The sequence below is a fragment of the Oxyura jamaicensis genome, chromosome 8 (genome assembly GCF_011077185.1).
Source record: "Oxyura jamaicensis isolate SHBP4307 breed ruddy duck chromosome 8, BPBGC_Ojam_1.0, whole genome shotgun sequence".
Classification (NCBI taxonomy): domain Eukaryota; kingdom Metazoa; phylum Chordata; class Aves; order Anseriformes; family Anatidae; genus Oxyura; species Oxyura jamaicensis.
Window position 1 is genome coordinate 19,909,214 of NC_048900.1, and position 25,330 is coordinate 19,934,543.

The 25,330-nt window shown below is 34.8% G+C and overlaps 1 protein-coding gene across 3 annotated transcripts in view; it reads left to right on the forward strand.

The window, feature by feature from the left end:
- ZZZ3 (zinc finger ZZ-type containing 3) overlaps nt 1-25,330 on the forward strand; it is a 62,161-nt gene that overhangs the window by 22,633 nt on the left and 14,198 nt on the right. For 2 of the 3 annotated variants that reach the window (XM_035333286.1, XM_035333287.1), the window contains exons 2-9: nt 2,563-2,719; nt 7,158-8,716; nt 21,566-21,704; nt 23,085-23,232; nt 23,315-23,433; nt 23,747-23,818; nt 24,001-24,102; nt 25,209-25,304. In XM_035333286.1, coding sequence (XP_035189177.1) covers nt 7,209-8,716; nt 21,566-21,704; nt 23,085-23,232; nt 23,315-23,433; nt 23,747-23,818; nt 24,001-24,102; nt 25,209-25,304 — 2,184 coding nt within the window. In that variant the 5' untranslated portion in view covers nt 2,563-2,719; nt 7,158-7,208. The remainder of the gene's footprint in view (nt 1-2,562; nt 2,720-7,157; nt 8,717-21,565; nt 21,705-23,084; nt 23,233-23,314; nt 23,434-23,746; nt 23,819-24,000; nt 24,103-25,208; nt 25,305-25,330) is intronic. The other variant, XM_035333288.1, reaches the window with a different exon arrangement.

Here is a 25,330-nt window from a genome sequence, read left to right on the forward strand (position 1 = left end):
TAGGCTGCTGGTTAACTTAATCATAATCTGACTGCAGTGTTTATCAGGGAAGTCCACATAAAGCTGTGTAACACTTCCGTCTGACTGTGAAGAAGTGCCACACTTCACTGATTAATGTATGACCATTCCCTATGGTCATACATTAATCAGTATCACCACTTACTGTCTCACTGCTTACCTATCTCTCCCTATGGGAGACACATTCAGAGTCTCTTTAAAGCTTTGTCTCTGTCTGCATTACATTCTACATTCATCTGTAATTTCTCACTCCTTTGTTTTTAGCAGGCTTCACACACACCAGACCATGTTGTTTCTTAGCTCATTCTTTATAGAGTCTTTATTGCAATATTTGCTTTTTTTAAGGTTGATTTTGTTCCCTGAAGAAAGCTTGAAGCATGTTTAGTTTCCCTTGCACACCTTACGTCAAGTCATAAATACTTTAAGAGTGGTTTCCAAAACATAAGATTAGGCTTCCAGTGAACTTCTCGGCCATGGAATGTTTGTTCTAGGTGAAAAAAATCACTCTAATTTTTAAATATAAAGAAATAGTTTATTTTCAAGACATTTTTGCCAAATGAACTTCTAAGTTGATGAACTTAGAATGCAGTAAGGTTTGTTTTGGGGTTTGATATTTTTTTGGTCAGTTCAGTTTTTGCAAAGCAGGTAACAAAGTCCTGACCAGGTGGTATTTTTTTTTTTCCACCTTGGTTTCTCCTAATGCGATACTTATATTATTTCTGCTGTTTCAGAAATCTTGTTCTCACAAAAGGCCACTAGGCACAGCAGGGGTGGTTTCTTTCCTGCAGGGAGTAAAATAGCGTTGTTTTGGAGGAGAGGAAATTAGGGGAGATAAAGTCTACAAATCAGTGGAAAGCCTGCCATTGCTAGTTTGGCTGTTCCTGAAACAACTTACACAAATGCCCACTTCTTATGGACTGGTAAAGTAATTAAATTTTTTGAGATTAGGATTTCTTCTGTTTGATTTACAGGTGTATAGTGTCTTAGATTTTTCCTGTATTTTAAGTTTTACCAACATTACTGAGCAATGGCATTTTTGTTGTAGTATGATGTTTTTTTTTTTTTGCAAGAATCTGTCAAAATCTGTCTTTACTTTTCATAGTTATGTAAAGTTACACTTAAAGCAATCAATAGGAAAGATAACTGTACAGGTTTAAGTAACTGAGAACATACCGGAGTATTAAAATTGATGTAGTGGGGGGAGAAAACAATCTGAAGTCAGTTCATATTGGAGCTCTTCATGGAGTCCCATCTCTGTGTTCTGGGTATGTTCCTGGTACAGCTTAGGTAGCTGCCATACCTTCTTGCTTATTCTTTTCAGTCATTTACCTCTTGGGTTTTCAAATATTTTTCCTTGCGTTCTTGTTTTTCTGTTCTTTATTTGTCTTTTATTTTGACAGTTCCCTGCTGTTTGTTAAATTCAGAAATTCCACTGAATAATTGAAATCTCATTTGATTTAGTTAGCCATGTAATAGAATTTGTGATACTTCATTTAACATCATTGTAGAGATATCTTTTATTATTGAATTTCACTATAACTAGATATAATTAATCTGTTCAGTTCTTACCTAGATGAATTTGTTTTGAATTGCTAACATGATAGGGAATTCATTTTCAACTCTTGCCAATATGATATTATTAGTAGGTTCAAAGTAAACAAGACAGTTTCCCAAGGCCTTTTACATTTATAATCCAAGTATAATAATGGTGTAGAAAGACAAAAGTGGATAAGCCTGTCAGCTTGTGGTGAAGTTTCTGAAATTTCAGTATGAAAATAAGGTCATTCTAATGAATTCAACAGAAGATGAAGAAAGACTCAGTAATCTCAATTCCATAGAGATCTATGGTGTTTCCATAATACTGGGTGTTCTTAGGTCAAATGTGATTCCTGGTGTGATTCTTCATTCATGGCTGTTGGGTTTTGGCACTGGTGCCCATACTCTGGAGACAGCTGGAAGCACAGGGTGGCTTTTTATTCTGTACATTTATTTCTGTCTTTCAATGTCAAAATTGGTTCATGTTTTTTGTTTACTTTCCTTGTGAGAGGAATAGGTTTGGTGTGAACTCTGGAAAACATGTCACTTAATTAAGGTTAGATCAGGGATTTAGAGCCAATGTAGATTTTAAGTTTAACTCGGTGAAGTTGAATAGTAGAATAATTATTTTTCACTATGTATCTAATTACAAAATATATTTTAAAAAGTATTTTATAATTCATTGTAATCTTTATTTTTCACTAGTTGCTTTCTTGTGTCTCTTGAAGTATCTTCCGAGGTTTGAATGCCATGACTCCTTTGTGAATTCATTTTCTTGCACATCATGTACTGAATCACTTAATCCAAGAAAGGTATTTTACTTTTGAAACCTGAATTAGCGTTTCAAATTCTTAATCACTTTAAAACATACTGTTCTTTATATGGGACACTTGTAAAACTGGTAATTGCTTCTTAGGAAAGCCATTACTCTTTATACTGTTGCATTTTTCTTATTTTTTAATAAAATAACTTATGTTTTATTGATGTCCTTTGTCTTTTTCTCAACAGTTATCAAAATCTTGCTAATGTGATGGCATAAACTAGTAAAAAGGCATTTGGATTACCTCATGGATGTCAGCAATGGTGTTCGATATTGTTAGAGTGGTGCAGTGGGAGTCTGCTGTATGAAACATCAGAAGTTTATATTTCTTCTAGTTTTGCAATGGTAAGATTTTACGTTTTGTTCTAAGTAAATAACAGATTGTTCTGTAAGGTTTCTTTCTTTAGCAAATAACAGCAGCAAATCAGTTAAGATTTTTTTCTTATATATTATTTCTAATTTGAGTTTAACAGTAAAGTTTAACAGTAGCTTCTTGCCAAAGTGTACATTTGAATTTGTTTTATTTTCTTTTTTTCAATATCCATTTCAAATGTCAGTTACTGATCCTTATGTATGCTAGGCTTAATTACAAAACCTAAGTGAAATGGAGCGTCTAAATGACCTTGTTTTTTGTGTTTGGGTTCCTCCTCAAATGAGAATGCTCTCTAGAAAGTACTGAGCTTGTACATTAAAGGGGAGAATACACGGGCAAGTTGATGCATGCAGAAGAAAATAGTTACAAACAACTATTGTAGACAATATATCGTTAGTTTTTCTTACCTCTTCAGCTCAACTACTGATGTTTTCCCCATTTGCTGTCTTACTATTTATATTTGCTCCTAAGATGGAGTTCATCAGACAACTTGAACTGAATTGTTACTCTTAATTGAACAAAATAGAAGTTAATATGATAGCAGTCGTTTATACCTGTATCTCCCGGAATACAAACAGCACTCCTTTACAGACATAGGTACTCATGTAAGAAAACAGGAGTAAGCAGGAGGGTTTTAGCAGTACAAATACAACTCAGTTGGGGGAGCTTTTGACAATTCCATTTCATAATTGTTTTTTTTTTTCTTTGTTTCATGATTATACAGCACATCCTTGTCAGTGTTCTGTAAAGGAGAAGTACTTAAAAAGAAAAAAAAAGGGAAAAGAAAAGTCATGTGCAGTGTGGTTCAGCCAGTCCACTCTTCTTTTCCAGCAGCACTGCTGGCGCATTGCTTTTCAGGAAGTGTGCGACTGAGAAAAATGCTGCTGTTCAAGTGCCTGCCTTTTCGTATTATCCTAGCAGTTTAACAGTGAGAGTGGCTAGAGCTAGCCATTATTCTACAGCAGGAAAGTAGGAGTGTTTTTTCTTGCTTTGTCCTGAGTTTTGGAATGTAGGGAAGATTCCAGAACATCTAGGATCGAAGTGCAAGAATTCTCTGATATAAACATCACACTTTTGACTTACAGGCCTTCCACTCCAACTACTACGGTATGTCTTGGATGAAGGCCTTCCAAAACCTGGCTCTGTCTCCACTGAAGGGAACAGACAAGAGAAAGAGCTCTTTCCAGCATAGTAACATACAAAGTGCTAGGGGTCTGTTCTGAAGTCCCTGGTAGCACAATTACCAAATAATTTAGACTATAAGCTCTGAGGGCTGCACTGGACTCCACAATCGTGATTTTGACAGCATTGCTTTTTGGTGACTTGTTAGATACCTTTGGGGAATTCTTTAATGTTGCTGTACAAAGCAGGATAGTATTTTGTCTGAAGATTCATAGCAACAGTTCCACATACTACACAGGACCAACTTAACAAAAATCTGCTATGTTGTGTTGAATTTCCTTAGTATGCATTATTTACTGGAACAGGTAAAAACAGGTTTTAAAAAAACAAAAACAAACAAAAGAAACAACTCCCAAACAATTCTGTCCTCCTGTCTTTGTTTGGTATCCTAACAGCTTTTTTTTCTGCCTTTCCTCTCCTTTTTGATTGGCCTGCTTTATGAAGCTCACAGTTACAAGGTATAAAGAACCTGCCCTATAGTTGAAAAATGACCATAAAACAATGCTATGCACAAATATTTTTACCTGAAAAAGGAATTGCAGCAATGACTTTGTAGTGAGGTATGATGCAGAATTTAAATTTATATTGTTGCTTTGTGTGGTTGATTGAAATTTAGCAAGTTCTATTCAGTCCTAGCCAAATTAGAACTGTTCATAACTGGTATTAATTAATGTTTTATTTTGGGGTTTTTCTTTGGAATGTATTTAGAGAGAGAAAGATTTCAGTTAATCTACTATGTTCATGTTTTTAAAAATATATTAGAAATTTGAAAATCTCCTGTCTTATTCACATTTGTTACTTTGACTGGGTTAGAATTTTGCCTGTTCAGTACCTTGGAAGTCTGTGTTTCCAGGTTTATGTTTGAGATTTTAAAACAGCACTTTTTAAAGTGGGACCGAAGAAACTACTGTCCATCGTACCTGACTGATTGTTGATTTGGAAGTAAACTACTGAGCATTTACAGTATATAGCTCAGACTATGGTCAGGGTACTGTATGAGGTATAGTTTATGCTGTCAGAATTAATTAGTAATGAAAGTCTGTCTGTTCTCTTCAGATCATCAAAACTTACTCTTCCCACCAATTGTCGGCTTATCTTCTTGATAGCTGAAAAGCTAGAGAGAAGAATTGTATGGCCATTTGTGATGGTTTTACTCGAGTGGGCAGCCGAGCTCCACCACAACCGCTCTCTCACTCCTCCCCTCCTCAAAGAGGAAGGGGGAGAAAAGACAACACAAAGAGCTCGAGGTTTGAGATGAGAATGATTTAATTAAGGAAAGGGGAATGGGGAGAAAGAGAAACAAAAGAAACAACAAGGCCGCGCGGAAGCACAGAGAGAAAGAAAAAAAAAGTTATTCTCTACTTCCCATCAACGAGCGATGGTTGGCCACGTCCCGGGAAGCAGGGCCTCAAAACGCGTACCGGTTGTTCAGGAGAGACCCTCCCCCACGAGAGCCCCCTTTTATTGCTGAGTGTGACATCAGGTGTTATGGAATATCCCTTTGGTTGGTTTAGGTCAGCTGCCCTGGTGATGTCCCCTCCCCATCAATTGCCCACCCCCAGCCTGCTGGCTCCTGGGGGCCTGGAAGGAGTTCTGATGTTGTGCCAGCACAATAGACACAACACTGGAGTGATACCAGTGCTGTTCCAGCTATGAGTGCAGAGCACAGCACTGTGTGGGCTGCTGCAGGGAAAGGTGACTCCATCCCAGACAGACCCAACACACCATTGCTCATTCAAATGCTGCTAAAGCCAGAATCTCCTTGAGAGTAGCGTTTCTGTGTTCCATAATTGACTTAGGTTAATTTATGGCTTTAACAGTTTTCTTGTTTTTTAGTTATTGTTTGTGGTTCACTACCAGTAATACATTAGGGTGAGACTAATTTTGTATTCAGTGATTTTTAGAGTTCACAAGATTTATATTAACAAAACTAAATGCCAGAGTTGTTTTTTCATATTGTTATAGTGAAGAAGAAACATTTTATTTGAGTATTAATTGTATATATAGCTATACCAAACAATACTTTTAGCATACGTTTCATTTGCTATGAAAGACTAGTTGCGCTAAGAACACCGTAGCAGACAACATTACTAGTTGTAATTACTATTACAATTACTGCTAATTAAGTGTCAAACTTTAATTGCTTAAGAGGTGTACTAGAGTTGTCTTCTCTTTTCTGCTCTAAGAGCAACTGACACTTAATAGTAGAATTCTGAGAATCTGTGCTCTTATTTTTGTTCTCTTCTTGCTGAAGATAAAAAAAAAAACACACCTCATAAAACAATTTGCTTCCATTTGTGATTTTCTGCCTTGCGAAATAGCATGTAAAAGGTTTGATTCCATATTTAAAATTTTAAGCTTTCACATCATATGTTAGTGGAACAGGTTCCTGAAATCTGGAATTCAGCTAGATGGAAAAGGGGATGGTATGCCATTATGTACAAACATGAATCTATTCATTATCATGCATATTATGACAGATTCGTGGTGATGTGGAGTTTTACATGTTGAATTTTTAGAGATGAATAAAAAAAGGTGCAAGACTGAAATGAATTTTATGAAAAATATTTTTAGGTTGGGCAGATCAAGTGCTCCTGCGTTTCAGCCAGAAGTCTCAAATACACTCTCAAACTAGATGTTTTAAACTTAGCATTGAGTCAATTTACTTAAATCCCATGTAGGTGTTGATTCATCCAAGTAGCTACATGAAAAGTTTAAAAATGGAGAAGGCTTGGGAGGACAGCGTTCTAGTACTTCAGAGGAGATTGAGACTAGAGCCTGGCTTTTTGTTTGTGTAAATAGTGCAAAAATGAGAGATGGTGATCAAAAGTTGAAATAAGGGAGATCCCACCTGGATATAACAAAACTGTTTTCCCTATGAGGACAGTTAAGCACTGGAACAGGGTGCCCTGAGAGGCTGAACTTGGAGGTTTTCAAGGCCCAGCTGGATGTAGTCGTATGTAACCTCATTTAAATTTTATTCAAGCAGGAGGTTAGACCTGAGTGATTTGCGTTTTAAACAAAAAGTTGAAATAGATGACCTTAGAGGTCTTTTCCAAGCTAAACTTCTGTAATGTCCTAATTTATTAGCATAGAAAGGAGTGATATTAATACATTGAATATACATGTTCGGTTTTACATTAGATAAATGTGGTAATATATTCTTCAGAATCGCTATATCTGTAGGTGGTTCTGCATTTTTTTTAATTCTTGTTTATTTTCTTGAAGGTTTCCCAATGAGTGGATCATGATGAACATATTTTAGGGACTTGCCATAGTATGGCTGCTTCTCGATCTACTCGTGTTACAAGATCAACAGTGGGTTTAAATGGTTTGGATGAAAACTTTTGTGGTCGAACATTAAGAAACCGTAGTATTGCTCATCCAGAGGAAGTTTCACCCCATCCTCAAGTACGATCGAGGTCACCAAAGAAGAGGCCAGAGTCTGTGCAAACTCAGAAGGGAAGTAACGGTGGAAGAACTACTGATTTGAAACAACAGAGTGCTCGGGAATCATGGGTGAGCCCTAGAAAGAGAGGGCTTTCTACTTCCGAAAAAGATAATGTTGATAAACAAACTGTGGAAAATTGTGAGAAAAGACAAGGAGAACCTGTATCACCAGTTTTGAAAAGAATTAAGCGCTGTCTACGTTCAGAGGCACCCAACAGTTCAGAAGAAGACTTGCCTACTAAAACAGAGAAGGAATCATTGGAGCGTAAAAGTTTAGTGTCGGACAATGATGCACTCTCTCCTGGGACTAAGCGAGCTTGTCGATGTCTTATATTGGATGATTGTGACAAAAGGGAAGTTAAAAAGGTGAATGTGTGTGCAGAAGGATTTAATAATTCTGCAGTAGTTGAAGAAATTGCAGGCTACCAGACTGTCAATGGAGTTGGCGAGAGAGACTCAAATTCTCTAAACTGTGATGACTGTCAGTTCGATGGGAATGCTAAGCAAAACAATGCTGGCTCCTGTACGCCCAAGGATAAAACAGTAGCAGAAAATGGAAACTCATTTGCCCATTCTTCATTGTTGCTTAATAGCAACAATGAGGACAGTGTTGTAGACCATTATGTGCCTTGCACAAACTCTCAAGAACAGGTAAAGTTAGAGGACCACAAAATAATAAATGACTGCTTGCCTGAGGAGCATGCTAATCAGGCAGATGAGCCAGCTACAGGGTCCTTTTCTGAAATCCAGTCATCTTTGTTGAGGGATTCTGAGGAGGAAGTAGATGTAGTAGGAGATAGCAGTGCCTCTAAGGAACAGTGTGCTGAAAACACCAATAGCAACCCGAATACTCATCATGACAGTACATCAATCTCAGGTGAACCTGAACCACATTCTTCAGTGCTGGACTGTGTTTCAGCTCAAATGACATCTATTTCAGAACTTCAAGAACACAGATATACATTGAGAACTTCACCACGAAGGGCTGCCCCTGCCAGAAGTAGCCCTACTAAAAATAACTCTCCTTGTAGAGAAAACGGACAGGTTGAGGAAAATAATATTAGTCCCACTGAAAAGAATGTACCTGTAGGTATTAATAATATCAATGGATCTCCCAAAAACTCTGAAGAAATTAAACAGAATGAAAAAGAGAGGAATTGTAATACAGACCATGGGAGTGATGGACTAAGAAAGCCACTTTCTGAGGCTAGGCTTGTTGCTGGATATGTACCATCTGCCAAAGAGAGTGCCAACAACCACACTGCAGAGGATGATGAGGAAGAGCCTGATGTGTATTACTTTGAATCAGATCATGTGGCATTGAAACACAACAAAGAGTATGTGTAACTATGGTAACCATGAATTCTGCTTTTGTTTCTTACAAAAATACGTAAATTAATAAGTATTTAAAGTACTGTCACAAAAACTCAAATGCTTTATAATTTTCATAGTTTTCAATCTTCATTTTTCTTCCTTGTTTCTACTCCAAACAAAATTAAACTCTCTATTTAATATGCAGTATGGTACAGCAATGTGGTTTATACATTTCTAGTGATATGAGTTCTTTGGCCAGAAGTTGTTTTTGGAAGCACATCTGTTATCTCTTTTCTCTAGAAAGCTAGCTGGAAGCCAAACAAAGAATCTATGGCCCCCTAATTAGAAACAGTTCCGTTACCTATCAGCGTATCTAATAGACACAGCACAGACAGCTTAAGAAGCTGACATTCTGTTGTATATAGAATTTAAGGTTAGATACCTTGTTTTCATGCTCATGGGAAAGACTTTCCGTTATCATATTAAGGAAGGTAAATGTTCTAAACATAGCAATTTGAGAAATTTCTCCAGAATTAGTTATGTTGCACTGTTGTTTATATTCATTTAAATGTAAATATATATATGTTCTGATTATTATTAGAAAAGAGTACTGATATGTTTTTATATTTATCATCTAAATGTCTGTAAGTAGAGAATTGCGGTAATTGGAAATACGTGATAACTGTGACTGATCTTTAAAACAAAAGGGTGCTTTTCTCAGTGAAGAAAGTTTATTTGGAGAAATTTTTTTTTTTCAAATAATAGATCGTGGCAGTTTTTATTGCACAGTCTGTTACACTTTTGACTTGTGTGTTTTGCTGTTTAGTAGATGCTCTGCATTTTGTTGTGAGTACTGAGGGGCCAAATTCAGATTATCTTCAGTTTGCTTCATGTAGAGAGCTAAAGCCATTGCTAGTAGTTTCTGTAATAATGACAGCACAATCATTCCGAATAAGGGGCACAAAGCAGAGATGATTGTTTAATTCAGCAGAAGTTTGACTGTTTTGGGGGGGGATATTAGATTTGCATTATTTTTATGATGAAATTTTGCTCAATACTGGATATGAATGCATTATTTTAATCAGAGAAAATTATGGATTGGTTGACACAAACTATTATTTGAAAATAATGATCAACTATCTATAGCTTCAGCCTTCAGTCCAAAGTATATGGACACTTGTTCTGGTAGACAGAATTGTAAATGGAGAAATTGCAAATGGGAAAAATGGACTGTTGTCTTTTGAAATTTTTTTATCTGTATATGAGATGGCTTTACTAGTTCTGTTAGTACAAAGATATAATAGTCCTGTATCCACTTATATGGTATTTATTAGGAAGAGTGATGAAGATTAGATCAGATTTTTAGATGTAGTTTCCACTTAAACATCTTCCAAATTAAACATGTCCAAAATGCACAGTTCTTTAAATCAAAATCTGAACTTGAAGGTAAATGTGGGGAAAAAAAAGTTTTATTTTTCCCCTAACAATTAAACACAGATCTAAAGTGTTCTTGAAAAAAATCAGGAATATGCTCTAGCGTTAGCTTTTGAATATATGGTGTTACTCTGAAACTGTGACTAGTTATTGTTCACGTTGGCAGACTGTTAAAGCTTTTGAAATTGAATGTTTGTACAGATCACGTGCAACTAGGACTTGGTAGCTTGCTATTAACTTGCTGTCTGAATGCAGAATTCTGAAAAAAAAAGTGCTATGTTTTTTATCCTATCTTATATTTTACTGATATCTGGTGGTAAAGTCAAAACTAGAATTCTCTCCTAGATCAAGAAAGTCATTCTGACTATTCAGAAGGGGAAGCATGCTTCTGAAGGTAGTGTTACTTAACTGGATAATCTTTTTCCTTTAAAAGCATGTTGTTGCTGGAAAACTATGGGCAGCTTTGGGGGGCTGTAGGGCTTATATTTGAAAGAAAATAAATCTAGTTTCTGATGGTTCCTCATGATATGATCTTTCTAAAGAACCTAAATCTATATTTGGTATTTGAATGCTGTTATAGTTTATCTGGAACTTCATAGTTCAAAAGTTAATCAAATATAGTGCAATACATTCATTTACAGATTTAAAATACATCAACATTCATTACAGGGTACTCTTAATTCATGTGTTAGGTTTTGAATTGCTTATTGATTTTGCCCCTGTTTATCTCATTTGGTGATTGTTTTCAAAAATGGTAGATGAAAAAAAAGAGATGTTAGCAGAAATGTTTTCCATGGTGTCCCCTTTTTGGACACACAGAATTCGCGGGTTCCCATGCCATCAGATACAGACTATTCATTTTGCCTTTGATATTTTTGGTTAAGCAAAGTATGCTAGTTTTAGGCTTCTTAGATCTGCAAATGGTATACAGTTTTGTTTTTCTGTCCTTCATTAGTTTGTGATTAAACTTGTCTTTATGGATGATATTTTCCATTGGTTTATGTTTCTGTTCACTTTTAAAAGCAAATTCAGAAAGATATTAGCATCCTGGCTGGGTTCAGGAGACAGATTTCTCCAGCAAGTTATTAATGCCGTTCTTTGGATCTGCCACAGAGGGGGGGAAAAATCTATATTCTTCTGAGTTGTAGAATCAATTTATGTCTATAGACTTAAATTATTTCTTGTTTCATTACATAGTTTGATTAATACACATTTATACAGCTGATTTTCACTCTCCAAGAAATTATTGCAACATGGATAAAATATGAATATACTATAACCTCCAACAGCTGATGATGTGACTTGCTATAAGAAAAACAAGTGAATGTATATTCTGGTATTTTGTATGAGTATCTGTTGTTTTTTGAATGTTAATGTCTTTAAGCAACATTCATATGTCAATATTTCTGGGAAAACTGGATGATACAATAGGAAAAATAATTGTCGCAGAAAGCAAATTATGGAATATTATTGTTCTGAGAGAAGGTCAAAATAATGGATGCTCCACAACCTCTTTAACAGGATATACCCATCCTACAAAGAAGGATCCAAGATCTCTAAAGAGAAATTTTATTGCAGTGTTAGACATTCATGTAGACAGTAACAGGCTGATCTAGGGGCTTGTATAATTGTAAAATATTGTTAATGTTAATTTTCCTGTTATTGAACGCACAATTTCATTTTTTGTGTATTGTTGTAATGCCTCAGAAAAATATGATTTGGTGAATATTTGAGAACTTGGCTTTTATTTTTAGCTCCGAAACCTGTTTTAATGAAAGTATCACAAAGGATGATACAAAGAACTTGTTGATTTAATTTTTACATTGCTAAATTTTATACACTGTGTTTAGTGTTGTGCATGTGTCTTTTATCAGTAGCGTTGAATATCTCTTTATTTCTTTTTGTAGTCTAATTGTTTCTTACAGTGCATTAACTTATTTTAATTCTCTGTCTCTGCAATATTTTCTTCTCAGTGTATTTTCCCTTTTGTCCTGTGTTTCATTTAGTGTTTTTGTTTTTTTCCTTCTTCTCTTAATCTCTTTAGAAGTTAGCGCAGGTACCAGGTTATGAGGGAGAAATTTTGCTCAGCGCTCTTCTGGAGCTACTGAAGGCTTTAGGTGAAAATGTGATTGAGTTTCCATGTGTATAAGATTCACATGTGTTTCTAAGATGATGTAAATTGTGGTTTGCTTTGTAGGGAGCACGTAGGCATGTAGGTAAGCCCACCAAAATACAAGAATTGTGTGTGAAGACTTGCCTACAAGCATTAAGTTGCAAGAAATAGTACCCTGTGTTTATTCAGTAAATAAATATTCTCATATATCTTTGTTTTCATTTATTACTTTGTAATATTTAACATTATAATAGTTGTACTGACATTTAATCTGAAGACAGATTAAAATGAATTATTTTAATACATCTCTTAAAACCCAGTCTTGTGAATTCTTACTGCGGATTTTATTGTTACAGAGGCCTTAAACTTGGACTTCATTGGATAGTACAGTAAGATTTGATATTTAATTGATCATTTATAGAAATACCGTTAATTTATTTGGATGTGTTTAACTTGCAATATTACATCAAACAAAAGAAACGTCTGTGGTATTTTCTATGGTAATAGATTTGTATTTTGTTCAGTGAATCAGGAATGTTTCTGCCTAATAAATCAGATTTTAAAAGTTTGTGTTATTGCACTTGACTTGCTAGAATACAGTCTGGTGCATCTTGCTATACCAGTTATTTATTTATTATGCCTAGTTCTTCTTGAAGTGTAATTCTAGCAATTTTGTAGCAATCTCTTTCATTAAGCTGAATTTCTAATATTTCCTATACGATCTTTTTTCTTTAACTGGCTGGTAACAAATATTAAAAACCAAGCTACTTCTCAGTGAATGTATTTTATGATAAAATCTCACTGTCTATCTTCATATGTATATTGGTTAAGAATAAAAATATTCTAACTGTGCTGTATTTTATCCCCATACTTTCAGGTATATTCAGATATATATGTCAGAGTTAAGGACAAATTTATCATACAGTATAGTTTTATTTTAATGTACAGATAAGGTAGTCTGACATTCCTTTGTAGTAAGGGTGTGTAGCTATGAGTACCTAGTACTACAGAGTAAATTATCCTTCTGTGTTATTTTTCAGAACATGTTTGTCTTGTCTTCCGGTGCAGCATACATGTTTATTCTGAGGAGACTGGGTTTTAGATTGTTTCATCATCTTCAGGAGCACAGGGAATTGGTGCATAACAAGTTACTTCTCAGTGGCAGTTTTATTCCATACCGAGGTGGAGAGTGTTAGGAGAAGGCAGTTGTTTTGTAAATATGTAATGTCCGATTTCTCTATAGGAGAATATTTGACAGCATTGATTAAGTATAAATTTCAGTGTTGAATAATAATAGGAATTAATTGCTAATTTTAAAAAATGCATATATGTCATATGTACTAGATCAAAATGTGATTTAATTCATGCTTTCTCTGTTCCACCATGAAGTGGTATGGCATATAGCATTACAGTTTTCTTAAATTACATCTTAATGTAAAATTTAAGCATACACAGTTACCACTTCCCCCTCTCCCCCCCAAGGAGAAGTTTCTGTTCTCTGGTAGATGGATCTATATTCTCAGTAAGTAACAAAACATTAAACTGGCTTTAAGTTAAAAATCTCATTTCACATAGAGTTTGAATGCTGCAACTAGTTTATCTGCAACATAGAAAAATAAGAAATCAATTAGAAACTCCTAACATGAGTTTCTGATCAACTGCAGATTGGTAGTGCAGATAATTGTGTTACTAAATCATATCATGCTACTGTAATGGGCATTCAACCAGATTTATTAACCAAGTTCTGGTTATATTTTACACCAGCTTAAAATATTCAGGTTTATTTTTTTCTACCAGCATTATGTTTTATAACATCCTTTCCATATATTTATCAATGGAAAAAGTTGTAAATGATATAAAATTATTGCAAGATCAAAGAAATGTTTAGTGAGAGTATTTTCATAATGATAGAATCATGATTTGTAATTACATAAACTGCCCAATAAACACTAAATAATGGAGTTCTTAATTTGCAAGAGGTAATGTCTTGGGCGTGTGCAACATCTGCTTTTTTCTCACCAGTAATAGGCTTATCTCAGGAGCTATTAAATGTCAAGTACATTTGTCAAATTCATTTTTCTTTCTCTGAATATATTTATCTTGCTGTCAGCCACAGTGCAATCCTTGGTGAACAGCACTATCAACCCCCAGAGCCATCCTCATTTAAATAATACATCCTGTGGAAAACAAAGCTTGATTTCTCTTGGATTAGTGTCCTTTGCTCCTTAAATTCTCTTCTTGTTCGCCTGATACCTGCTTTCCTTTCTTCTTATTACTCTCACCTCCAAGAGTCCTCTGTTGTAGCTTCCTGATCTGGGAGAGAAACTGCTTACCTGCTGACTGACATGGTAGTAGTGCGTGTGCCTCCGTGCCTGCTGATGGACTGGCCAGGATGCAAAACTAACAGTGGAATTCTGCTCAACTTGCTCTTGGTGGAGCCAGGACTTAATATCTCTCCCGCTTCCCACACTGACAGATTGTAGAGAGAGCATGCAGGAAATCATTTACCTTTCAAACTTTGTTGTCCAATATGGATCAGAAATCACGGGGAAGAAATGCACAAACAAAAAATGAGTAACCCACCGATTTACTCTTTTAATGCAGAACAGTGGTAGAAATTTATTTTCCCACTTGTCATTTAGAAATGCTTGCCATTTTAGAAGAATCCTCGTAGTAAATCAAATGTTTTTGAGGTGTAGGAAATACCAGAGTTGCAAGAGTAAACGCTGTAGGAAAATCAAGGTCCTGATTTATTTAAAGGGTATTAATTTATTCACACAGCACAGCCATGTAGGAGTTAAGGTGTGGTTTTGGCTTTACACGAGTGACACTTTAAACAAAAGCAGAAGTGGTGATGTCTCAATACTGCTATACCAGTATAAAAGTATATCTGGTGGAGCAAGGAAGATAATATAATTGGCTACCTGATAAGGATGTTCAAATATTTCACTGAAATATTAATAAGCATAATGATACCACCAAGAAAATAACTAGACCCTAGTGACAGACATGTGCTATGAGAATGCTGGTGTCTTTACTCTTTGGTTTTAACTAACCTTGCTTGAAATGGAAACTTCATTGCCGGTCTTGCATATTTGTTCTAATTACATGAATTTTTGACAGGACCTCTATCATGAACTACAAACTGATTGGCAGTCTTCTAGAGAGGAATTGTGTGAGCAGCACATATTCAAGTTAGTTTTAATCCTGTTGATCTAATCAAGATAGGAGTTCCTTTGGTACTTGAAACTACTTACATGCTATCTTAGGAGGAAGGATCCTAGGGTTTTGTTTCCTGTATATTCAGGTTTTGATTGGGATGGGTACGTGATTTTTGACTTCTCATTGTTGCATCTCTCTTTGTCCATCTTTGTTTTGCTCTGCATAGTTAAAGATGAAGATGTGCTGTTGATTCATATAAGAATCTTTAAAAGTTCTGTTTCCTAAGCAAAGGTCCAAATGTGTTTGTTTCATGGTTTATTATCGTAGTGGGTGTTAATAGAAAGATGAGTTTTACTCCTTTACATCCTTATTTCTTCCCTCTCTTTCATTCTCTACACAAAAAAAGATTGAATAATTCTTTGTTGTAAAAATTTTGTTCCTACAGCATGAACGTACACAAGTTCTTTTCCATGTATTTTAGTGAAAACTTGCAGATTAACACAGAATGAGTTGAATGAGTTCAGTAATCAGTATTGTCAGCTTTAGGTATGTTTTGTTTTAAATAGGTGTTTATTACAGCCTCATCCTAGTATTCAGAAATTGCCATTTTTATTCTGTTACCAGCAGAAGTCACTTAGTGCATGCTTTGTTGTTTCATGTATAAAATGGAGATACAGCGTAATTATTTAGATATCAGGAGTCTTTTAAGTGTTCTGAAGTATAAATACTATGTATGGATGAAGTACAATAAATTACAGTGCGTATAAAGAGTTTAAGTTATAGTGGAAAGCGGTTTCATAATGAGTTGCAAAATGGGCCCTAAGTGGATTACCTTAGTCACAGTACCTAAGCATTAGGTAAGTAAAAACCTACCATGTGCTGCTTTCCTCAGGGAAAGGTGCTTTTGTCCTGATGGGACTTGATATATGTCTGTATTGATTATACCCTTAAAGTCTCTTCTGTTTCTGAAGGAATATCAAAAAAGGGCCTCTCTTCATCAGTCTCTTCTGTCTTCTGTGTTGCTGTCATGTGTTCTACAAGTCCCGCAATAGTGTGAATCCCAGCACTTATCCCCAGTGCACTAATAGATTTTTTAAAAATCTTGAATATACTGTAGAATAACATGCAGGGAAGTAGGGTCAACACTTCTGCATCTTGCAGACTTCATGCTAAGCTTAAAAGCTGGGGACTTTATCTGATGTTTATGAATTAAATTAAAAAAAAAAAAGTCATCTCTTAGATGATTCAGTTTGATCTGACATAAAGATTTCTTCCAGAAACTGATCTGGTACTATAGATGCCTTGGATTAAACTAGAAATTCTAAGTACGTTTTCTATTTACTTGTGTAAATTTACTTGTGTAAATTTAGTGTATTTACTTAATTTACTACATAAATTTTCAGTCTTTTATTACAATCTGTTTAATACAAGTCCTTTCTTAGCTTAGCATCTGATAAATGTTTTATTCTGATTTGCTGATAGTATGCCAAAATCCAGAGTGAGAAATGATGAGGAATGCATTTTTTAATAGGTATTTTGCTACAGTGCCAGTAGATGGCACTAAAACAAAGACTTGCTTAAAGCCTCCCAAGGAATGGTAGATACTGATTGTGCACAGTTCTTGGAATGACAAATTACAAAACAAGTTTGTTTTATTGTAGGTATTTTTTCTACATATATTTTAGCCATTTTTTTAATGAAAAAATGTATACTCTTTAAGATAAATCCTACCTGCACAAGAAATAATCAGATTTTCAAATGTCATAACATTTTAATTATGGCATACATATTTTTACTTTCTAATCCCCCCAAATTTTGTTACCATAGTACTTACTGTATTGTGAACTATATTCAGACAAATGTAGAAATGCATCTAGTTTGGGGGTTGGAAAGTGATGACTGACAGCTTCACTGACTGACAGCATTTTCTCGGTTAGGAGAGGACAAGTCGCTTGTTTTTAGTTAGTCAACAAAATACATGTCTTTGTGTGGTACTGAGTGGTGATTGTGTGGCAAATGGAGTTGACTTATTTGCTTTTTTCTTAACCCTCAAGTAATTTCTGAGAGCAGGCAGACAATAAATTACATGGAGGTCCATAAGCTAACTTATATATTAAGAAAAAAAAAATCCTTGCTACAGCTTTCCTTTGTTAATAATTGTGATCTGCTAGCTATTTTGTGTATTGCCATCTTTTTAAAAATGCTACATAGATTGGCAATAGTGGTCTGACAGTGATAAATATATTTAAATAATAAGGGAACAAATTACCTTTGATAATAATGGAAGTGTTTTAAATCTGTAGTTGGTCACATTAAAAGCAAGTAGTAAGCTTTCAGCAGTGTGTATGTAAGATAGCCTGTCTGAATGCTCTGTGAAACTTTGAGGTGGTCGAAGTCATGTGTGATTATATAAAGAAGCAAATGTGAGAATTTGTATCATTACTTTGGAGGTGATCATGTAGTTGTGTTACTTTGGAAGTGATCATGTAGTTGTGTTACTTTGGAGGTGATCATGTAGTTGTGTAAGGTTGATAACGATAAATTAGTTAATGGTAGGAAATAAGGACTAAACCTTGAGGTTGAAGGGATTTCAGTCTACAAGTTCCGTTTATTTTCACCTGAGGGGAAAGTAGAATCCTACTGTCTCTACCTGCATTATAATTACGTTGGAATATTAGATAACAAAAATTCAATGAATTCACATTGTAGTGTGCTGAGAATACCTCTTGCAAATTTCAAGTTTGTTGTGTGAGTTTACTTTAGATAGATACTTGAAATTGAAATTATTTATGGATGAGAGGGGACCAGTGGCATACAGTTTTCTCATGTGTTCTTAAGCATTTGTGGATAAAGACCCTTTGGGTGGCTTGTTTTCAGAGGAGGGCATGGATGGCACATTTTTATGGCTGCCCCTTACATTGTCCAGCAGGACAAAACCGATGCTTTACATTTATGTAATAGTTAATATATATTAACTAAAAATATATTTAACTGAAAAGCCTCACTCATTAATTTCCACCTCATTCACTGATTTGGATCAACTGCCTAAAAGTCAAAATCTTCACTTTGTAGTATGTTTCTAAGATCACTCATTCACTTAAGATTTAAAGTGCAGTACATTTTCCCCTAGAAGAAAGGAGAAATGTTCAGAAAGCAGTAACTAGCACCTGACATTTCCTGCTATGCTGAAATTAATTTACTAAAACATGCTGAATGACATGGCCTCATGTGCAGGCTGCTGCTAAGTCATTCGCTATAAAAAGTGTTTTACTATGGAAGTTGTGGAAACGCAGAAGTACATTCAGAAAATGAGTCTTCCTACAAAGTGCTGTGCTTCAGGTTTTGTATGTTCCAAAAATTTAGTGATTTGAACTTCCATTACTGTAGGTGATACAACTGACTGCAGTTTTACTCAGATAATGTATATTTAGTTGTATGACTTTTTTGTTTTCGCAGAGGGTGTGAGTTCATTTTCTTTGGTAATTCCTCATGGATGCTTCATAGGAAGTTATGTAGTTGTTGCTGATAATGTAGAGATGATTGCTGTTTGGTTGCCTTGTTGAAGTATGGACCTGGTTTTGCAGCAGAGTGTGGAGACCTGAGGTTGCAGCTACTTTCTCCTTCCTGTGTCTGAGGCCCTATGTTCACTAGGCTTTTTGAATTTTGGAAAATGTTAGTTCTCAGCTGCAGGAAGTAGTCTGAATCCTACAATCATAATTGTTGTGCCTATTTACGAAGGAACTGTAAGATATATTATAAAATTGTTAGCTGCTTTATTTTTGAAGTGTCATGGAAATTATGTGGATGCCTCTCTTTTGCTTAATATAGTAAAGGAACAGACAGACTTTGAAAAAGTGCTCAACGTGTGTTACTTGACTTACTGTTTTTTCAGAGAAATTCTTGGCTCTCTTAGAGTCGTTCAGGATTGTCAAACAGAAAGCCTGTACAACCGTATGAAAACTAGTAGTTCAAAACTTAAGGGTTATTTGCTGTTGCATTACTATACAGTTAATTAAAAAGTAGTGTTAGAATATAAACGGAAGTACGGTGGTTCAGGGAGAATGCAGTACTTAACAAATATCAAGTATGTGAATATGGAATACGTTAACTATGTATTTGAGAACTAGTGTATTTTCAGTGTTTTGTTTGCAAAGCAAGACCTGAACTGCACATTTACCCCCATTTAAACAGATTTGATATTCACATAACAAAGTTGCATGCACTCTTGTTTGTGGGCTTCAGAATATATCTACTCATTTAAAAACTTTGGAAGTTAAGTAAATAGCTCCAAAGAAATAATTTCCTCATCAGAAGTACAAAAAATGCAGAGAAATCTATCTATTTGAGCAGTTTGTTCAATACGCTCTTTTTGACTCCTGAAATATTCTATAATAATGCTATATAGCTGCAGATCAACATCACATGTAAGGTTTCTGAATTAACCTTGTATTTTGTGTATTTCCATGAAGACCAGAGGGATCATTTGTGAGCGATTTAACTTCTAGTCCATGATCACTTCAGTGAGATCATAAGAATGCTTTAATGAGGAGTAGAAGTAACAGGAGTTCGATATTCTTGTTTTGTTGTCTCCCCAGTTGTCATTTCTTTCCATTTGAACTTAATTATGGAAAAATAGGCAGTAATCAGATGTTATTGGTAAAAATTAAGTGAAGATTTTAATTCCACATATGGTGATTCCTGTGAACCCATAACAATTTGAATTGCAGTATTTTCTCAGGTCAGTTATGATGTGCTGTCACTACCTCACAAAACTTATTTCTGAAATTCTTTTGCCTGTTCAGGAATAATTGCACTAGTTACTGAACAAGCGTTTCTGGTCTCAACTTTAAATAATAATAGATCCATAATATATTTATATCATGCTGGTTTTAAATCCACTCAGCATTTTAGTATTTAACTAAAAAATTTAAGGCTGTATCTTGTGTTTTCAACTATTACATGTAAGTGGAAAGAAGATTAACTTTTTGGGAGGTGAAGCAACAGCTTGTCTAGGCAGAATCTTAAATGCTTGATGGTGTGAAGCCTGCACTTTGCCTTCAGGCTGTTTACTTTTCTGCACTTAAGGCCTTATCCAATTACCAGGGTAGTCAATTGAAAAACTTGCATTAGCTCTGTAACCTCTGGATCTTTTCTGTAATATGTGTGGAATTCATTATATTAGCACTCGTTGTTTTAGCAATAAGGGAACAGAAAGAAAATTAACTGAAATAGTTTAGTAATTAATAGATCTTAGATTTTAGTGTGTGTGTGTATAGTGTATATTTAGTAATTTGCAACTTCAGTGGCCACAGGTAACTGCATGATTCAGGGACTGAAGTGGACTACCATAACTATAAAGCTTATAAAAAGGATTAAACATAGTTACCCATTTTTTAAAGGTTTAGTTACAGTATGGTATGATTCCTGTCTTCAAGTTAGCTGTGTAGCAGGTAGTCTGAGAAGCTTCCATTATCGGGTACAGATATGAGAGTCACGTAAGTGATGCTTTAGTGTATCTGCTAAATAGGAAATCAGAATTGCATGTGAATCAAGCATGGCAGATTTGAGGGAACACTGACATTTAATTCAACTTCTATATCCTTAGAGGAATCTCTTTTTCTGTATTTATTTTGCAAATTTGGTTTAAGATTGGTTTATTGGTACATTTTGTAAATGGTCCTTACATTTTTCTCTAAAGTGAAGCTTCTATGAAATGTTTATCTACAAAGTTTGTACGTTCTTGTACAGCGTGTGGGTGGTTGAGTGCAATGTTAAAGTTTTGTAGTAGAGTCATTTGTAGCTTGTTTTGAAGTGAAAGAGAAATTACATCATTTTGTTTTCTTTCCTTGTGAGCAAAGTATGTTGATCATAGCTATTGAGAATATGAATAGCTTGTCCCTGATACCATATTGTTTTAGCTAGTGTAGGTTTTACATTTAAAGAAATTTAATACATACATATTTTTACTGGTTTATATAAATTCATCTACTACTTAAAATAAGTTTGAAATAATTATTTATATAATTCAGTAAAAATGTCTATAAACTGTTTCAGATAAGCTATGAAATGTTAGATACTAGTTGACTGTCATGGCTAGTATTTAGATTTGGGGGGATCACTTTTAAAGACAAATTTAGTGAGATGTTTTCCTTTGTCTCTGTAGTTATCAGAGACTGTTACAGACGATTGCTGTACTCGAGGCTCAACGTACTCAAGCAGTTCAAGACCTTGAAAGTTTAGGCAGACACCAGAGAGAAGCACTGAAAGATCCTATTGGATTTGTGGAAAGACTCCAGAAGAAGGTATTTCAATGGGCATTTCTTAAGTCTTATTCAGATTTTTTTTAATAACCAATAATTAATAATTTGTAGGAATCAGAATTCCATATATACTCGCATAGAAACATTAGGAGCTTGAAGTCTGCTGAGCAAAAATGGCCCTTGGACTTGTTAAATCTTTGAGAGAAGTCTTCATATATTTTATTAGACATGTTTCATTTCCATTGTTACGTAGAAATGTAATTTTTAAACTTAAAATTGTAATGTGGGTATTTTAAGACAACCTGAAATCTACAGGTGACAGCAAATACTTGGTTGTAAAGCCAGGAATTTGTAACTTTTTCGTTAGAGAAATTAAATGATGTTCTATGAGTGAATTTGGTAGTGTACTTTTGAAAGAGCAGGAAATACAGGTCATTAAACCAAAATGGACAATAGAAAACATACCTGAAAGAGTGCTGGATAACGTTACTAAAATATTGTCTTTGGAGGAGAATGAATTTTGATAAAGAATGATTTTCTTTCCAAGCTTAAAATATGTAGTAACAGAGAAGTTTAAAAAAAAAAAAGTTTTAAAGCTTGAACACTTTGCCATATGTGCCAGTAACAAACACATTTGACCTTCTGGTCTGGCAGCAACATGCCGTATTTCAGTGAAGAATAAGTATTTTATGATGCCCTTTCCCTAGGTTTGTAGAGGTCTTGGTTTAAAGAGAGGTCTGACCTAAGCCTATTGGTTTCAGTGGTTGGTTGGCCATTATATTTTGAGATGAGCTAATAGCATGTAATAGGATTGCATTTGGTAATCTTTGTATCATATAGGAAATACTAATGCTAGTAGAAGGTATCTGGTGCATTTATGTCTCTGAATCCGAGGAAGGATACTCTTAAGGTTGACCGTAAAATAAAGTGGTAAGGCATATGTCAGTTGTGTTATAGTGAGAAGACAGCATAAACACTGTAACTTATACTTTGATTTCCTTGAAGGGATGGGTTTGGGTTTCAGTTTATCAGACGATAAAACTGTTTCCTTAACCTTAAGAAAGTTACAGGTAGCAGGCAAGCAGTACGTCTAAACAATACAAAAGGCAGGTAGACAGCAGCAGAGTATTGAAATTAGAAACACCTGATTTCAGCTGTGAAACACAAATTTCAAAGCTTTGTGTTCAATAAGCCATCATTGACCGTGCCGCTGCATATTTTATATGCACTGTTGTGTATTACTCTTGAAAGAGATCTGAAAAAAACTCTGTGCTGCATGGCACTTTAAAAATACTGATTTTGAATTTTGCTTTTAGTTGAAAGGCATAACTTTTTCATAACTTTCCAGGATTCATAGTTCTTTATTTGGATATACAACAATTACATTAAGTATTGCTTATCACTTTTCACATTTGTTTTCAGGTCGATATGGGTCTTCCATATCCTCAGAGAGTTGTTCAGCTCCCTGAGATTGCCTGGGACCAATACACCACTAGCCTTGGAAACTTTGAGAGAGAATTCAAAAACCGAAAACGTAACTCTAGGAGAGCAAAGCTGATTTTTGACAAAGGTAAAAGGAGAATGAATATATGTTACAAGAAGCAGAAGACCAGCACGGAGGCTTAATAATTCGGTTCTTGTGTTGCTTGCAGTAGGTATACCTGCAAGACCAAAAAGTCCTTTGGATCCCAAGAAGGATGGAGAGTCTATTTCATACTCTGTCTTGCCTTTGAGTGATGGTCCAGAAGGTTCTACAAGCAGTCGTCCACAGGTAGTTGTCACAAAAGGAAAGATAAATTTTTACAAAATAGTAAAAAAAAAAAAAAAAAAAAAAAAAAAAAAAATTAAATATGGGGTATGTGGGTAATTTTAACTGTTAATTTAACTGTTAAAATTGATCATAAAATTCATTAATGGATCAAATTGGAGATCCTATTTTTTGCTTTAGAATAATTTCATTTCAAATTTTCATGCATGCATTTGTTTCAGTTTTGATTTTTACTTAGGAAAAGGATCAAAGTCAAGTTATCCTAGCTGTACATTTTTTAAACACCTGTTCCATTTTATATACTATATTTGAGCAGATGATAAGAGGACGACTTTGCGATGAGACCAAACCTGAAACTTTTAACCAGCTGTGGACTGTAGAGGAACAGGTAATGGGAAACGCTTCCACTTTCGTAGCTGCAATGAAATACGTGATAATAATAACAAACATTGTAATAATATATACAGTAATTAGAAGTTAAAGTCACATGTATGTAGATACCTGTCCTTTAACAACTTGGATCTGTACTAAAAAAAAAACGTGCATTTTTTCTGTTTGTGCTTGATTTAGAAAAAACTCGAGCAGTTGCTTCTGAAGTATCCACCAGAGGAAGTAGAGTCCCGACGGTGGCAGAAGATAGCTGATGAACTGGGAAACAGAACAGCAAAGCAGGTAACAAGTAAAATGCTTGAAGAAGTAATCCCTTTTGTTGATTATTGTTTTTAGCTTTTTAGGAAGCACTAATAAGAGATTTTTTAACAGAAAATATAAATCAAATTAGAAATAAATCTAGATACGGTAAGTCATAAAATGAGAATTTGGAAAAGAGGTTTATTTTAAAAATGTTCATAATTAAATCAATAAAACCTATTTTGATAGAAAAAGATTTGACTGTTTATGCATTGTTTGAATATTTTAGTGCCTATGGTAGTACCGGTATCAGTCACTGCATCCCAGTAGTTGGTATATAATTTCACAGTAGTTCTAATTGTAGATCTCTCTTCTTAAAACTGTAACACATAAAAATCAGTATCTTGTCAGTTATCATTTTTTCTTAAAAATTTAACAGCATGGCCTGCATTTCACTAATAACAATGTGATTCTTTTAATCTCAAATAAAGAATTTTAATAGTGCCCCAAAACCCATGACAAAACTGCCAGACGTAGTTGTTGTTCATTAGATTTTGACAGCATCTGTTTAGTTCTTTATAGCAAGTATAGTGTGTGACACCATTTGTTCTCAGATTGAGTTATGCTGGAGTACTGAATTTCCTGCACCTCCATACTGTAAAATGGGCCGACATTTTAATACTTGCAGACAGAATTAGTTTTATAATGAGGCCCACATCCACAAAAGAAGTGGAGACACTGAATGATTTTGCATCTGACTTTCAGGGTTTTTTTCACTAAAGCAGCATACTTTCTCCAGTTTGACCAGAAGTTGTAAATAAACAAATATGCTGATGTTCTGTGTTTACAGAACTTTCAGTTCTCCTATTTCACTAGTATGCTTTCACATAAAAGAATGCCTAAGTGTTTCACTTAGTACAACGGGGGGAGTTTTTTTTTTACTCTTACAGACTTCAAAGTGGCTGGCAATATTATAAATGAAGCATTGCAGGATAGGTAATGGTTAAAGTAGTTGTTGCAGAGTAGAAAACGACCATTTGTCATCTTTATATTCTGAACCAATGTAATGACACTGGCAAAGCTTTGAAGTGAAGACCTGTTATATTTCATTTGATGTTTAATTGTTGCTTTTTTTTTCTTGTTTTTAGGTTGCCAGTAGAGTACAAAAATATTTTATTAAACTGACTAAAGCTGGTATTCCGGTTCCAGGAAGAACTCCAAATTTATATTTATATTCCAAAAAGGTGAGACAATATTACAGCAGAAATTC